This window comes from Chrysemys picta, chromosome 14 (assembly GCF_011386835.1).
Source record: "Chrysemys picta bellii isolate R12L10 chromosome 14, ASM1138683v2, whole genome shotgun sequence".
Classification (NCBI taxonomy): Eukaryota; Metazoa; Chordata; order Testudines; family Emydidae; genus Chrysemys; species Chrysemys picta.
In genome coordinates, this window is record NC_088804.1 from 5,064,415 (window position 1) to 5,078,954 (window position 14,540).

The 14,540-nt window shown below is 52.8% G+C and overlaps 2 protein-coding genes across 4 annotated transcripts in view; both read left to right on the forward strand.

Annotated features, from left to right (window-relative positions):
* EDC4 (enhancer of mRNA decapping 4) overlaps window positions 1–2,708 on the forward strand; it is a 53,650-nt gene extending 50,942 nt beyond the window's left edge. For both annotated transcript variants that reach the window (XM_065567521.1, XM_065567520.1), the window contains exons 28-29: window positions 133–296; window positions 1,751–2,708. In XM_065567521.1, coding sequence (XP_065423593.1) covers window positions 133–296; window positions 1,751–1,943 — 357 coding nt within the window. In that variant the 3' untranslated portion in view covers window positions 1,944–2,708. The remainder of the gene's footprint in view (window positions 1–132; window positions 297–1,750) is intronic.
* A 3,575-nt stretch (window positions 2,709–6,283) lies between these two features.
* NRN1L (neuritin 1 like) overlaps window positions 6,284–14,540 on the forward strand; it is a 33,291-nt gene continuing 25,034 nt past the window's right edge. Inside the window, exon 1 of one of the 2 annotated variants that reach the window (XM_065567535.1) lies at window positions 6,284–6,389. In XM_065567535.1, the coding sequence (XP_065423607.1) occupies window positions 6,320–6,389 (70 nt within the window). In that variant the 5' untranslated portion in view covers window positions 6,284–6,319. Of the gene's footprint in view, window positions 6,390–6,801; window positions 6,959–14,540 lie in introns of those variants that run through there. The other variant, XM_008174780.4, reaches the window with a different exon arrangement.

Sequence of the window (14,540 nt, forward strand, 5' to 3'; positions counted from 1 at the left end):
CAGGCGCCTTTCAGCTGGTGCGTTGAGTGAGCTGAGACCTCTGGGCAGGAAGGCTGGCGTTCAGCCCTGCCCCAGCATGCAGCAGGGCCTCCTCCCTCCACCCCAACATCTCTAAATACATGTCTCCCGTAGGCTCTCACGGCAGCTGATCTGAACCTGGTCCTATACGTCTGTGAGACGGTGGATCCTCAGCAGGTGTTTGGACAGCACCCATGTCCGCTCTCCCAGCCCGTCCTCCTGTCTCTCATTCAGCAGCTCTCCTCGGATCTGGGCACCCGCACCGAACTGAAACTGAAGTGAGTGTCGTTCCGGAGCTTCGCCCTGCCCCGCCCCTAGCGACAGGAATACCAGCGTGTGTCGGTTGTAGACACGTACCAGGCAATGCTCGTTCTGAGGAACAACTCAAACTCCTCAGATGTGTTCCTGGCTTCTCAGCTCAGGAGAAGACCAGAGCGTCGTTGTGGACGGCTCAGTGAGAGGCTCTGCTCAGAGCACAGACGCAGTGAAAAATAACGGCCACTCAGCCATAGAGTTTGCTTTAGCTTCCATCACCACTGTCCTAAGTGCTGAGCTGGGCTGTTGGCTGAGTGTGGCTCTAAGCCAGTGATGCGCCCTCCCCTGGAGTCCTGTGCTCAGTTCTGGTCACCCCATGGGACAATGGGCTTAGCCCCGGCTTGGCAGTCTCCAGGCCAGGCTCCTGGATTCTGGGGCACTTCACTGGAGGTTCAGAGATATGAAAATGTGGAGGTGTCTGTTGAACTGAATCCACTAATGAACAGGACAGCCACCGCAGTTCATCCGGGCTGATTGGATAGTTAATATAACTTTACGCTGCCCTGTGAGCTTTAATTTCCATGTGCCGATGGTGCCTGGCGGAAGTTGTTGGAGGGAGGGTTGGTAGATAGCAGTTTGGGACTGTGGGTGTTTTTACTAAAGTGCTCCGCAGTGAAGTCGTTCACACTTTCATGTAAAACTGACATCTTTAGGTTTCAGAGTCAACGTCCCACTTAGCCTGAAGCAGTGACTCTCAGGGGTGGGAACTGGCTCTTAGGCTGCACAGGGTGAAGGTTTCCCTCACAGCCATGAGGGCAGGACAGCAGAGATCCTGGAGCAGAGAGGAGCTGATTCCATGATTGCAGAGCAGCAGGGCACATGGCCTCTGAAATAAAAGAGCTTGAGAAGGGCAACAGAACTGTCTGGAAGCCTGGAAAGGCAAATTCGCCTAGGACTCGGTAGAGGGACTTTGAAAAGGGAGATCTAGCCTCTGATTCCCCCAACAGTCCTAAGTTGGCTCTAGGGGAGGACACATTAAATTGCTGTCTGGGTCAAGGTGATTTCCTGCCATATGCTCAGATTTGATAATCATCCTGCTGCCTGTGTTTTGGGGCTTGAGAACTGGGTAGGTCACATGTTGCCCCAGTGCCAAATAAATCTCTCATTCTGCTTCACGCAGTGAAACCCACCACTGAAGAAACCCCTTGTGCTTTCTAGACCCGGCACCAAGTGCAGCCCAGGCAGTGTTCTAGCCCGCGAGTCCGAGCGACCATGCTGCACATGGCACGCTGGGAGCTGTCTGCCGGCTGCCCCGTGTGCTGAAGTGGGGGGGTAGCCTCGGACTCCTTGCTAAGAGGCAAATCAGGAGCTAGCTACCTGAGCCGGGGCAGGTGAGACAGGAGGCGCCTGCACGTTCCCTGCCTGGGGCTGCACACTAAGTGGAGAGGTAACCTTGGGCTTTCCTTTCTCCCCTCAGCTACCTGGAGGAGGCCGTGATGCACCTGGACCACAGCGACCCCATCACCCGAGACCACATGGGGTCAGTCATGAACCAGGTGCGGCAGAAGCTCTTCCAGTTCCTGCAGGCGGAGCCCCACAACACCCTGAGCAAGCCGGCCCGCCGCCTCATGATCATGCTTCAGGGCCTGGTCACCCCCAGCATGACCTAACGGCGCCCGGCTGCCCTGCGGGTTGCTGCACGGGAGCCCGCCCTGCAGAGCCAGTAGTTACTAACCCCGTGTGGCTTGTGTTAAGAGCTCTTGCCAGGTAAATGTGTGGTGTCGCTAAGGCTAACGCCAGCTGTGTATAGCCCCAAATAATCACTCCACGCTCACTTGGCTTCTTTTCTTAAACAGCCTCTTCTGGGAGCGCTGGGCCTCTCGGCACCCACCCCCATCCGTCCCTGAGTCACCACCACCTGTCACACGGCAGCGCGGCCATTCCATTGCTTCTCCCTTGAGTTGGGCGTTTGCTCCCAGGAGTGGAGGAGAGGGGAGCGGGGATGGGGCTGTGAGCTGGGCACACATTCCTCACGCCCGGGAGGGGGCCCCAGGCTGAAGTCCAGGAGCCCACAGAATCCTTCCCAGCCAGATAGGGGGGAAATGGTTTCTGTTAGCCCCTTGGTTCCCACAATGGCACTGGCCTAGCAGCAAGAAGCCTGGCTAGTCCCCCATGCAGGGCGGGTCAGGCACCAGCAGGGGGCAGTGTGTGCACATCTCCTGCATCAGTTCTGAAGGGCGAGCCAAGCGGGGCAGGTTGGTCAGGGAGCATCATGTTGTGAGCCCCTCCTGTGTGCTGGCACGTGTCTATGGATCAGACCTTTTCTTCAGTTCTGATTTTACACCTGATTTTTTTTTTCTTTTTATCTAAAATTTGAATCTTTCTTTTTTGGATAACATTAAGAAACGTTCAATAAACAATTTTTGGAAAAAAAACGAGCTGCTGGCGCTGCCTCTGTTCTCGTCCCTTTGCACGGCGTCTCGGGACAGCTGCTCCCGTTGGGGGGGAGGGACTCTTAAGGAGAGCTGCAGTTGGAGTCTTGGGAGGCAGTGGGATCTAGTGGCTGCAGTGTGGGAACGGGGGTCAGGACTTCCTGGCTCTGCCTCCAACTTGCTGTTCAACTAGCTTTGACCTGCCTGATCAAAGCCACTGGTGCAATGGGGACAAGACCTTGCTCCAAGGAGGCGGCCCATTGATTGCGGTCGGTGAAGTGCCTGATACCAGCTGCGTCACTGTCATTTAGAGCGTGGCTGCTCTGATGCTGCCCTGTGCTCAGGAGCGGTGGCTGGGTCCAGGAGCACCTCTGGGGCAGGGCTGTGTCTCCGTCAGGCCCCTACAGCCGCGGAAGAGCAGTTCATCAGCCTTGGGGCTCGTCTACACTTGAGGCAGCAGATCTGCAGCATTTCAGTGTAGACGCTCCCTGTGCCAGTGGGCGGGAGAGGAGGGCTCTCCCGTCAGTGTAGTTAATTCACCTCCCCGAGAGGCAGTAGCTAGGTCAGTGAGAATTCTTCCATCAATAGAGTGGCGTCTACACTAGGGATTAGGTCAGTTTAACTAAGCTGCTCCAGGGTGTGAATTTTTCACACCCCTGAGTGACATAGCTAGGTCGACCTAGTTTTTAGTGTAGACCAGGCCTGAGTAATAATTTCATGACCCACCTGAGGGTGAACATCTGTGTCCTGCACCCTGCCTCCGCCCGAACGCACCCCATAGCCAGCTGCAGGCGTGGGACGCCTCCTGGCTCGCTCTGGCCGGCCAGAACACAGCGATCTGACAGTGTTGCTCTGCAGCTCCATGAGCAGAATCCAGCCCGACTTGGCTGGCGTGTGGCAGCTAAACCCAGCCTCGATGCGGCCGCTCTTCCTGGGCAAGCTGATGGGAGCGTTGCTGCGTGGCAGAAACCTGCAGCACTTCGTAGGAACTGGAAGCAAGAGAAGTTCGTGCACAATGTGAACCCTGAGGCTGTGCCTGGAGACATGGAGCCAGCCCCACTGCAGGCGAGCGCAGTGGCAGCTGCCCCATCCCCCCGTGCAGTGAAAATCTCTGCCATGTGGAAGACTCCTGCCGGCTGTGGGGAATGCGGGGGGCAGATCTTACCCAACGGCCATCAGCTGGGGCAGGCCTGGCAACAGCCTTCCAGCTGCTCCAGGGCAGCCTAGATGGGGCTGCTGCTCGGGGGGTTCTTGCAGCTCGATAAATCAAAAAGGCTTTAAGGATTAAAATACTGTGCAGGAAACCTTGGGCTCCCAGCTGGCTGTACACAGAACGCACGAAGAGCTGCGGCCTAGTCACTCCAATCCCCAGAGCTAGAATGGGCTGGCCAGGGCACCTCGCCACCCTGGAAAGAGCCAGCAGGATCAAAACCCAGAGCAGCCTTGAACAGCTGTGGTAATGGGACTCCAGTGCCCCCTTCCAGCCAGGTCGCCTGCCTTGGAGTTAGTCTGTTACTACTGCTCGGGTCCCTACAATAACCGCCAGTCTGACTGGTCTGGTCTCTCCCCCCTCCCCCCGCATGGTTTGCATAGTCTGTCCCCTTAATCTCTTCCTAGCTGATACCCTCTAATCCTTTTATCAGCTGTGCCCTCCTTTGTTGGAGTCTCTTAAATTTGTCAGTGTCCTTTTCTTTCTGAAGGGTGAGCGTTGCTGTGGGGGTATCCTCTTCCAGGCTGCAGAGAGGGCAGGACAGGCTCTGGGGACTCCTGTTAAAACCCCGTCCCATGCAGCCCACAGAGAGTGGGCATTGTTAGCTGTTGGACTGAGCTCATCTCCAAGAGCTTTGTTGGCATTCCTGCTACTGGAGGTCCCTCACAGTACAGATATGAACTAACTTCTTTGCTGAGTTCCTCTTAACTTCTGCTTCATTTGCAAATTTCATTCATCTAACAAGGAAGGGGAAAGAAGGGTGGGTTTGAACTTGTAATTCCCTGAGTTGTAACCAGAGGCCTGGACTTGACATGACCCACAGCCACCTTAGCGTAACCTGCAGCCATCTTCTACGTTTAGCCACCATAAATTGAAAACAAAAACTACACAGTCAGGAGAATTCGGCCTTGATGTAGGCAGACAGATAGCAATGTAGCAGCTGCAGCATTGCTAACAAGGATAGATAGATATTCACGAAGTCATGAGAATGGGAGCCTTGAGTGTCTGCAGCTTCTTGATGATAATAAAAAGCAAAAGGTTTTGCTGTTGCAAGTGTATCCCGCTAATGAAGCGTAAAGATAAGTAGACCTTGAAAAGATTTTGCTAATTTTGAAATCAACAAAAGCTAATGAGTAGGTGGTCTTAGGCATGTGCATCTTTGTGTAGTGAAAATAATTGCTTAGTGTTTTGCATAGCTATGCTTTGAGTCAAATAATTGGTTATGACATAGATAAGCGAAATCCTCATTTTAACTATGTAATGAGGGTCAGGAAACAAGCTCATTGGACCTTTACACGGGAATACAGCTCAAGACCAAAGCTGCTAGGATATTTAACTCCTGCATGACTAGACTGTGTGGAAGCCGGAGTCCTGACTGCCCATTGGGAGACATCAGTCTGCTTTAGTGGGAGAGGTGAGCATTAGATGTTTGGCATGTGTATTCTCAATTGCTAATAAATACACGTTTTAAGAATATTTACTGTGTGATAAAGGCTCTTTTATTGAGACAAGGTCCCGTTAACTTTTAGAGAGCCATTGTACCCCGAGAGGGAGGAAAGAGCCCTAAATTGTGTGGGTAACTGTGCCAGTAACCAGCTGGAGAAAGCTCACTAGCTGAGTGTGTGTTTCTTTAAAAACAAAACAAAAAAAAACAGCAGTGAAAAAGTTAACAATGTTGACTTTTACACTGTCATCCTTAAGTTTCAGAGTTAACCTTTATTTAAGAGGAATAAGAACATTTCACACCTCCTCTTTTCAGGGGGTCAGCATAGGCTGCATTGATTTCCTTCCCAGCATGACTTCCACACCCAGACACTTCCTGTTTTCTTAATGAAAGCTTAGATTTGGGGGCACAATTGTGCAACAAATTGCCCAGCCCTGGCCCTGACTCAGCCCATGCCCGAAGGCCGCAGTAGTGCCTGGAGGGAGGAGGTGCTGTGCTTCATTTCTCCCTAGATTGAAGTTCAAGTGCCAGAGTGATCCACCAGCACCACTCGCCCCATTTCCCTGCTGTGAAGTGCAGTGAGACAGCAAACCCCGCGCTCACCTCTCAGCAGAGTCAAGGCTCCTCAAGTTTAACCCACTTTCTTGAATGTCAAGTTTTAATAGAAGCAAAAGCCGCATCCTCCCTGTGAGAGATCCGGCTCTTTCGGCCAGTAGCTGGGGGAGCGCTCACTGCATTAGGGTTATGGATCATCGTGGGCCAGGGATTGAGGGTAATTCCATGGGGGGGGGGAGTGACCACAGCCCTCTGGGGGCTAACAGTAGTGGGGGTAATTAGGCCCCATCACCCAGGGTAATTTGCCTGTGTATGAATGGCTCTAGAACAATTCTGTAAACTCTGCCAGCCTGCCCTGACCCCTGCTTCATAGACAACCCCCGGCGCTGTAACTGTCGCTGGGGCATGAGCCTGGGTGTGATAGAAAACCGAAGAGGATCAGAGGACAGGGCCCAGGCCCGGGGAGCAGAGGGGGGTGAGTAGGTACATTCCCTCCGGTTGCATTGTGACCCTCTCCCCTGGTTCAGACGGGATGCTCCAGGCGGGAGGCCAGCAGACAAGAGCAGGACTTTGGGATGAAGTGCTAGGCCGAGCCGGGAGGAGTTGCCGGCCTGACCCCCGCCAGCCCCCGGGGCAGCTGCTGAGCGGGGCGCAGGGCAGGTGCTTGGGTTGTTTCTAACCGGTTTCCCCGGGGCGCTTGCACCGAAGGGTCCAGGTGGTACCGGGACTGCTGGGGAGACGCGGCTCCAGAGCTCGGCTCCCCGGGGGCCCCGGGGCTGCAGCCCCCCGCGGCGGAGGGGAGGGGCAGGGCAGGGCCCGGCAGCCGCGCGGAAGATGTGACGCCCCCGTGGGTGCCATGGGGCGGGGCCGGGGCGGCGAGAGGGGCCGGCTGGGGGCGGGGCGCTCCGGCTTGCCCGGGGAGGGGAGCCGCCGGGGGCGCTCAGTGGAGGCTGCCGGCTGCTTGGAGCGGGGTCCGGGGCACCATGGGCTGCGGCTGCTGGAAGCTGCCCGCTTGGCTGGGGATGATGCTGTTGCTGCACGTGGGTGAGTCCCCGGGTCGGCGCTGGCTCCGGCGGGGCCCCCCGGGCGAGGGGCTGGGCTGGGCTGGGCTGGCCGCGCTCAGGCTGGGGGTCGGGGCGCAGCAGGGAGCCCCCGGCCCGAGGGGAGCAGCCGGGTGCGGCGGGGCTGGGCGTACCGGGGGGACCGCTGCCCGCTGCCGGGGGCACAGGACTAGGCGGCGGGGTCTCCGGGCCGGGCTGGGGGGCTGCGGGCGGGGAATTTCCTCGTTTCGATCGGCTCCGAGCGCGCCGGGCTTTGCACCGGGCTCGTGTCCGGCTCCGGAGCTCGCTGCTCTTAGCGCCGGAGAAACCCGGGTCTGGGGGCTTCCCGGTCACTCTGCTCCCCGGCGCTGGGGGTGACCCTGGTCTGATGCCGCTTCCCAGCATGGTCCGTCCCGTCTGGAGTCCCAGCTCCCCGGGCGGGTTTCTCCCAGCTGGGGCGGTGGCAGGCGGCCCCTCGGTTGTCTGCCCGGATCTAACGCTCTAGCCCAGGGGCTCTCAACCTTTCCAGACGACTGTCCCCCTTGCAGGAGTTTGATTTGCGGACCCCCAAGTTCCACCTCGCTTCCAAACGACTTGCTCACAAAATCAGACCTAAAAGTACAGAAGTGTCACAGCCACACTTGCTGGAGAATTGCGGACTCTCATTGCTACCACCGAGCTCTAAAATCAATCCATTGGACTAGAACTGTCCTACGTACCTTGCAGGGCGCGGGACACAGAGCAGTATGAACGAACCATCCTCTGAATGAAACGTTAGTTTGGACTGACTTCCCTAGTGCTTTTTAAGGAGACTGTTGTAAAACTAGGCAAATCTCTAGGTGAGTTGATGGACCCCTGGAAGCCCGCTGAGTACCCCCAGGGGTGAGTGTACCCCGGGTTGAGAACCACACCTCTAGCCCAACACTGCAGTGTCTGGGTTGAAACGTGCCTTGTAACAACCCTTTCCCCTTGGACTTCAGAACACTTTACACTTCTGAAGCCAGTAGAGCCTGGAGGCCCAAAGGGTCAGCACCCCATTGCGCTAGGCGCTGTACCAAGTGTGAGAAAGGGACAGTCCCTTCGGGGGACCAGACAGCAAATGTGAAAAATCGGGAAGGGAGGGGGGGTAATAGAAGCCTATATAAGAAAAAGACCCAAAATCGGGACTGCCCCTATACAATCAGGACATCTGGTCACCCTACAGTCCCTGCCCCGCTAGGAGCTTCCAGGCTAGCCCGACACTGCCCCTTCCCATGGCGGCACTGGATGGGGAACCCGGGCTTGTCCCTTTCTGCTTCTTTTGGATGGAGAAATAAAGGCTGATCTTTGATGGGTTATTTTTCCTGCGTTGGAGACAAGGTGGGCGAGGTGCTGTCTTTTATTGGACCAACTTCAGTGGGTGAGAGAGACGCGCTTCCGAGCTACACTAACAGCGGTTGGTCCAATAAGAGATATTACCTCCCCCACCTTGTCTAATAGCCTGGAACCGACATGGCTACAACTACATTAGAGGCCACCTGACTTTCCTTGGAGGGCTGGACAAGGAGCTTTCTCAGCCCTTAACTGAAGGGGCAGCGTGAGGTTGTGGCTTTAACCGAAGAGCTTTTCTCCCAAACGTTGGGCTGGGGATTGGGGTTACGTGGACATTAACCAGAACAAGAAGCTCAAAACAGACTGAATGAAAAATCCCTTCCCCTCTCAATGAACCTGGTTTTCCTTCCTTGGTATTTCTGACGTCCGCCTTCCATTTCTCCTGGGAAAATGGGGGGTTTCTAATGTAAAAAGATGCAACAGTTCCCCGCTGTGTGCACCTCGCCTCTGTCCATTATTTCTTGTTTATTTCAGGACCTCCTTTATCCAGAGAGGGGGGAAGGGCCCAAACCTCCTTCACAGGTCCCTGTAACCCCAATGGCCCAGCTCCTATTCCCAGAGGAGGCTTGTAGGAAAGGGCCCACTGAAAGGCCAGAGTTTAGTTGTTGGAGGTTCTCTTTGTAAAGTTTGGCCCAGGAAGGAGATGGATTTATTGTTCCCCCAGTGGGAATGTTGTCGGCTCCTGACGGGCGCTCTCCCTGCTTTGAGAGGAACGGCAGGCTTTGCTTTGCCCTACTGAAGGGGCTGCGTAATGCAGGTCTGGTCTGTGGGAAGATTGCTTTGCATGACGATAAGTAGATCTTATTACGGGTGGATTATTTGTTGGACATTCAGGTCTTATTCCTGGTAAGCATATTAAAAATACAAATAAAAATACCACGTTTATCAGGTGGCCCTTCCTGGCCAGAGCTAGGGAGGAGGGCGGGATTAAGGGGCAGGGAGAGTCTTGGGCAGCTTCTCCTACTCTGCCATTCTGTTTGCCCTCTCTGCTGGACCAGGTAACTTACCAGTGAGGTTCCTGACCTGGGGAACAGCTCAGAGCTGCAGACCGAGGCAAACAGCATGTCCTAATTCATTCAGCAATGGTCAGGTGAGCTGGAACGTAACTTGTGTGTGTTCGAGGGGGTCCCCGGGCTCTTGGCCACCCAACTCATGAACACAAATAAATCCCTGACTTGACAATTGCTGCCTGCTGCCTCCTATTGGTGTGGTTGTATTCAGGTTTCTTTGTGTGTTGATTTCTCCCTTCCCACCAATGCTGGGAGCCAGGATAACAAACCAGAGGAATTGGGAATTGCTCATTTATTAGCATAACTTTGATCTAGTTGGTACTGCTGTAACCCGGGGGAATGAGTCCCCTGATTGGAATATTAAAATCAGTGGAAGGATCGAGTGCCCCAAGGGGAAGGGGAGTGGCACTCTGTGTCCAAAATGGCATTACTTGTTTCCGAGTCACTGATAACTCAGAAGAAAATGATCTTGAATGCTTATGGATCAATGTCCTAACAGATAAAGCCCGAGATGGGGTATTTGGTGTCTGCTGCAGATGCCCATAACACACTAAGGAGCAGGATGACCATCTCCTTACGCACCTATCTACAAGGTGTAGGAAAAGATGCTGCATGATCATGGACCACTTCGATCTGAGTGACGCACGCTGGAGGTCTCATGCGGCCAGTACTAAAATATCCTTGGAATTTCTAAATATGATAGATGACAATTTCCTAACTCCAAAAGTGTCGCATCCAGCACAGGGGACTTCTATAGTAACCACCTTCTTCACAGATAAAGAGAAACTGATCACAGAACTACAAATTAATGGTAGCTTAGGTGCATGTGATCATGACTTGATCGCATTTATAATGCACAAATAGAATAAAGTCCAGATGAATGATATATATAAAATATATACTTGGTGCTTTAAAAAGCTCAAATTACAGGGCTGAAAACAATTTGAGCCAAATCAGCTGAGAGGAAGAATTTAATCAGAAAAAAATGTGAATGATCATTGGGAATGGTTTAAGAATACTTTACTAGATGCCCCAAAGCCACAATCAAGGAATAAGACCATATTCATTAAACTGACGTGGTTTAGAGGAGGAAAAAAATCATATATAACAAATGCAAGAAAAGGGAAGTTGATGATAATAATGAATATAAGTCAGAAGTTAGGAATTGTAAAAAATTGATAAGGGAAGCAAAGGGATTTTTGATTAAAAAAACTAGAACAACATAAAATTAACATGGCCCACATTAAATGTATTAAAATCTGGCTGACTGAAAGGTCTCAAAATGTCATTGTAAATGGGAAATCATCATCAAGTGGGTGTGTTTCTAGGAGGATCCGAAAGAGGCCACTTCTTAGCCCTATGCTATTTAAAATGTTTATTAATGATCTGGAAGAAAACATAAAATCAGCACTGATAAAATTTGCAGATGACACAAAAATTGGGGATGTGGTAAATAATGAAGCGGGCAGGTCGCCGATACAGAGAGATGTGGATTGCTTGATAAGCTGGATGCAAGCAAACGACGTGTGTTTTCATATGGTGTGACGGTGCTGCCTGTGGGAGCCAGCTGAGGTCACTCAATCAGGGTGAACTGCAAACAAAACGGGGCAGACAAACCCCAAACGCTGGCGGATATTCTAATACTTGGGTTTACCAAGCCAGCACAGAACAGCTTCTGTAGTACCTCACTGGTTACTCAGAAGTTCAAACAACGCAGTTCCCTTAAAGTGCCCCGCCTCAGGCCTCTGTCCAGACACACATGTCAGATATGATGATTATTGAAAACCTTACTTCATCATATAAAAGAAAAGGTTCTTCCAATCCTAAAGGATCAGCCACATACCCAGGCTCAATTATAACTTAGCTCTTACCCAAAATACATGCTTAGAGCCAATTCTTATTAACTAAACTAAAATTTATTAAAAAAGAAAAGAGAGAGAGTGTTGGTCAAAAGATCAATATACAGACAGACTTGAATTCAATTCTTGAGGTTTAGATACATAGCAGAGTTGAGCTTGTAGTTGCCAAAAGTCCTTTTAGAAATAGTCCAGAGGTTATAGTCCAATGTCCATATTCAGGGTGACTCCAGTCACTGACTGGGGATCTCAATCCTTGTGGCTTAAGGTTTTCCCCCTCTTGAAACCCAAAGCAGATCTGAGATGAAGTAGGATCATGTCCTAGGGTTCTTATACATTTCCAGCAGCCTTTCTGCCTGAGAAAACAATAGGCCTAACTCTCCTTCTTCCAAACATCCTGGCAATTAGCACAGGGTAATTTATCCATTAAACAGTTCAGATACAGGTTACCACAACCTTCAAAGAGACATATAGACAATTTCACTCAAGTATCTTCCTAAATGTTAATATTCCTTTTTTGATCTTTGAATTAAAACTATTGCAATAGATAAGACTTGTTTGCTTACATCACAAGCCCTGAGCAAACATCTACCCTTCTATCTCTAACAATGCAGACTTGCATTTCAAAGCGCTATTCATTTACCTATCTTCCTAACCAGTCCTTAAGGTTCGGCCATAGGTCAGGTCAGTCTGTGAGTTAATTAACTCTTTCTGGCCCTGTCACCTTTCAATGAGATATTCATATGGCTAAATGTAAATTTAGACATTTAGGGTCAAAGAATGTAGCCATATTTACAGAATGGGGAAGTCTATCCTGGGAAGTAGTGACTTTTTGAAAAACATTTGGGGGTTGTGGTGGATGATCAGCTGAACATGTGCTTCAAGTGTGACCCTGTGGCCGAAAGCACTAATGTGACCGTGGGATGGATAAATGGGATGGCTGAGGGGGAGCAGAGAGGAGATTTTACCTTTGTGTTTGGCACTGGTGCAACCACTGCTAGAATTCTGTGTCCCGTTCTGGTGCCAAACAGCTGAAGAAGGATGTTGATAAATTGGAGAGGGGTCAGAGAAGAGCCACGAGAATGATTAAAGGATCAGAAACCTGCCTTGTCATGATAGTCAAGGAACTCCATCTATTTAGTTTAGCAAAGAGAAGTGACTTGATCCCAGTTTGTATGTGTCTACATGGGGAGCCAATAGTTAATACTGGCTCTTCAGTCCAGCAGAGGAAGGTCTAACACGATCCAATGGCTGGAAGTTGAAGCTAGACACATTCAGCCTGGAAAGAAGGTACATTTTTAACGGTGAGAGTAATTAACTATTGGAACAACTTACCAAGGGCCGTGGTGGATTCTCCATCGGTGACAATTTTTCCATCAATATGGGCTGTCTCTCTAAAGGATCTGCTCTAGGGATGATTTTGGGGCAGGTTTCTGGCCTGTGCTGTACGTGAGGTCAGACTAGATCACAATGGTCCCTTCTGGCCTTGGGATCATCTCCCTGAACCCCCCTCCCAGCCGTCTGCTCCCTCACGCTCCCGTCACTGTGCTGTCCAGGCACAGTGCTGTAGCTTGGTCCAAACGAGAGTTCTGACGACCAGTAATCTCCTGGTCACTTTCCCTAGGGCATGTGGCCACTCTCCACCCCAGTGCCTTTTGCTTCATGCCCTTCCCATGCAAGTCGTGATTTCCTGAGACTCCTTTAAACACAAGGTGGGTGCAAACTCCCGAGCTTTCCCTGAGAGGCTTGGGGCCAGCTGGCTGGCCTGGGTGAGAGAAGTCACCTTCCCGAGCATCGAGGGAAGATGGCCACTTGGCCACCAATGTTCTCTGGAAGTGTGAAAGGCCTGAGCTGTTTTGCTCTGTGGAGTCTCCTTTGTGGGCCAGGGTGGAGCTAGGATTGAGTTACCCCGGGGCAGGGCAGGGCAGGGCAGGGCAGGCGGAGAGTCTAGCGTGCAGTCTGGTTTGTTTTGCATGTCCAGGAGAGCACCCCTGGGCAGCCCAGCGGCTTGCTGAGGAGAAGCTGTCCCGCCCTCAGCAGGGACGTGGCTATGGGGCAGACCCGGGGCCGACTGGGTTTGGGGTCAGTTTGCAGGCAGAGGAGAGAGGCAGGAGCAGAGGATGTGCTGACGTCCGGTCATGGGGCAGGACAAGATGGCTGCCTTGGCGTGAGGGTTAACCAGTGTGAGCCCCTCGCCTAGGGCATGGCAGTGGCTTGGGATTTCTGACAAATATGCTGCTTCTGCTGAGGTGTGTCCTGGTCTGTGCCTCATTCGGGCCCTGCCTGCCCTGAGGCAGGTCCCCGGACCGAACACGCAGCCGGCTCCAGAGCCCTCTACCCTGCTCAGCTGCTGTGTGCCCCTGGGCTCCAGATCTCATGTGCCTGGCTTCCTCTGTCCCCGTCCTGGCCTTGCGCCCCAGCAGCCTTTCTGGGGCCGAGGGCTGAACCGTTCTGTCCAGCCGTGTGGAGACGAGGGCTGGCTAGGACAACTTCACACCCCCCGCGGAAAGATCTCCGCATGCTCCTGATCTTTTTCTTTGTGTGTGTGTGTGTGATTGTTTAGATGAATAAAAACAACACTTGTTGGGAGCCAATGTGTGATTTCCCCCCCTGCGCCTGTGGAAAGGCCCCATGCAGTGGGGTGAGGGAGTGGGGGTCTGTGCCCCTGGGTCGCTGACTTTGTGCTGAATGAGGCAGGAACTTTCCTTCCTCCGGGAATCATCCAGGGCTTGGCTTTGCTCGGGAGAAGAGAAGCGTGGCAGCATTAGGGGCTCTTCGTGAATGGGGCACGGGTAAGGCAGGTGGGATTCGGGGCTGGCCGGTCCCCAGGAGAGCAGAGAGGAGGGGAAGCAGCTAGTGACGGTTTGCAGGGGGACTCTGTTTTTGTGGCTTGTTTAAGTGTCTTGCTCACGGAGCGCCAAGATCTCAATAGCCCAGCCTGTGCCTCGCTGCAGGGCAGCGAGCGGTGGTGCCCCCGGGGACCCAGCTCAGGTTTGGAAGCTTTTTCTGAATCCAGCTCCCTGGGGCGCTGTCAAAACCTGGCTTTGGTCACCTGAACTCTGAGCAGATTTTCCATTGCGATTTTGTTGTAGAGGGAAAAGTCAGCACCTCTCCCTCTCCTGATTTCCCCCAGCCCCAGTTCACTGCCCCATCTCCCTTTCCCCTCCTGATCACCCCACCCCGGTGCACAGCTCCATTCCCCCTTTCCCCTCCCCCTGAATCTTCCATCAGGTTTGCTGTGACTTTCCCCAACCTGTTTTAATTGGGTGAGGGAGAACCCAGAACCGCCCCCCAGAAGTGTCTCGGGGCTGAAACCCGGCACCCAGGCTCCGAGCCATGTTCTAAGCAG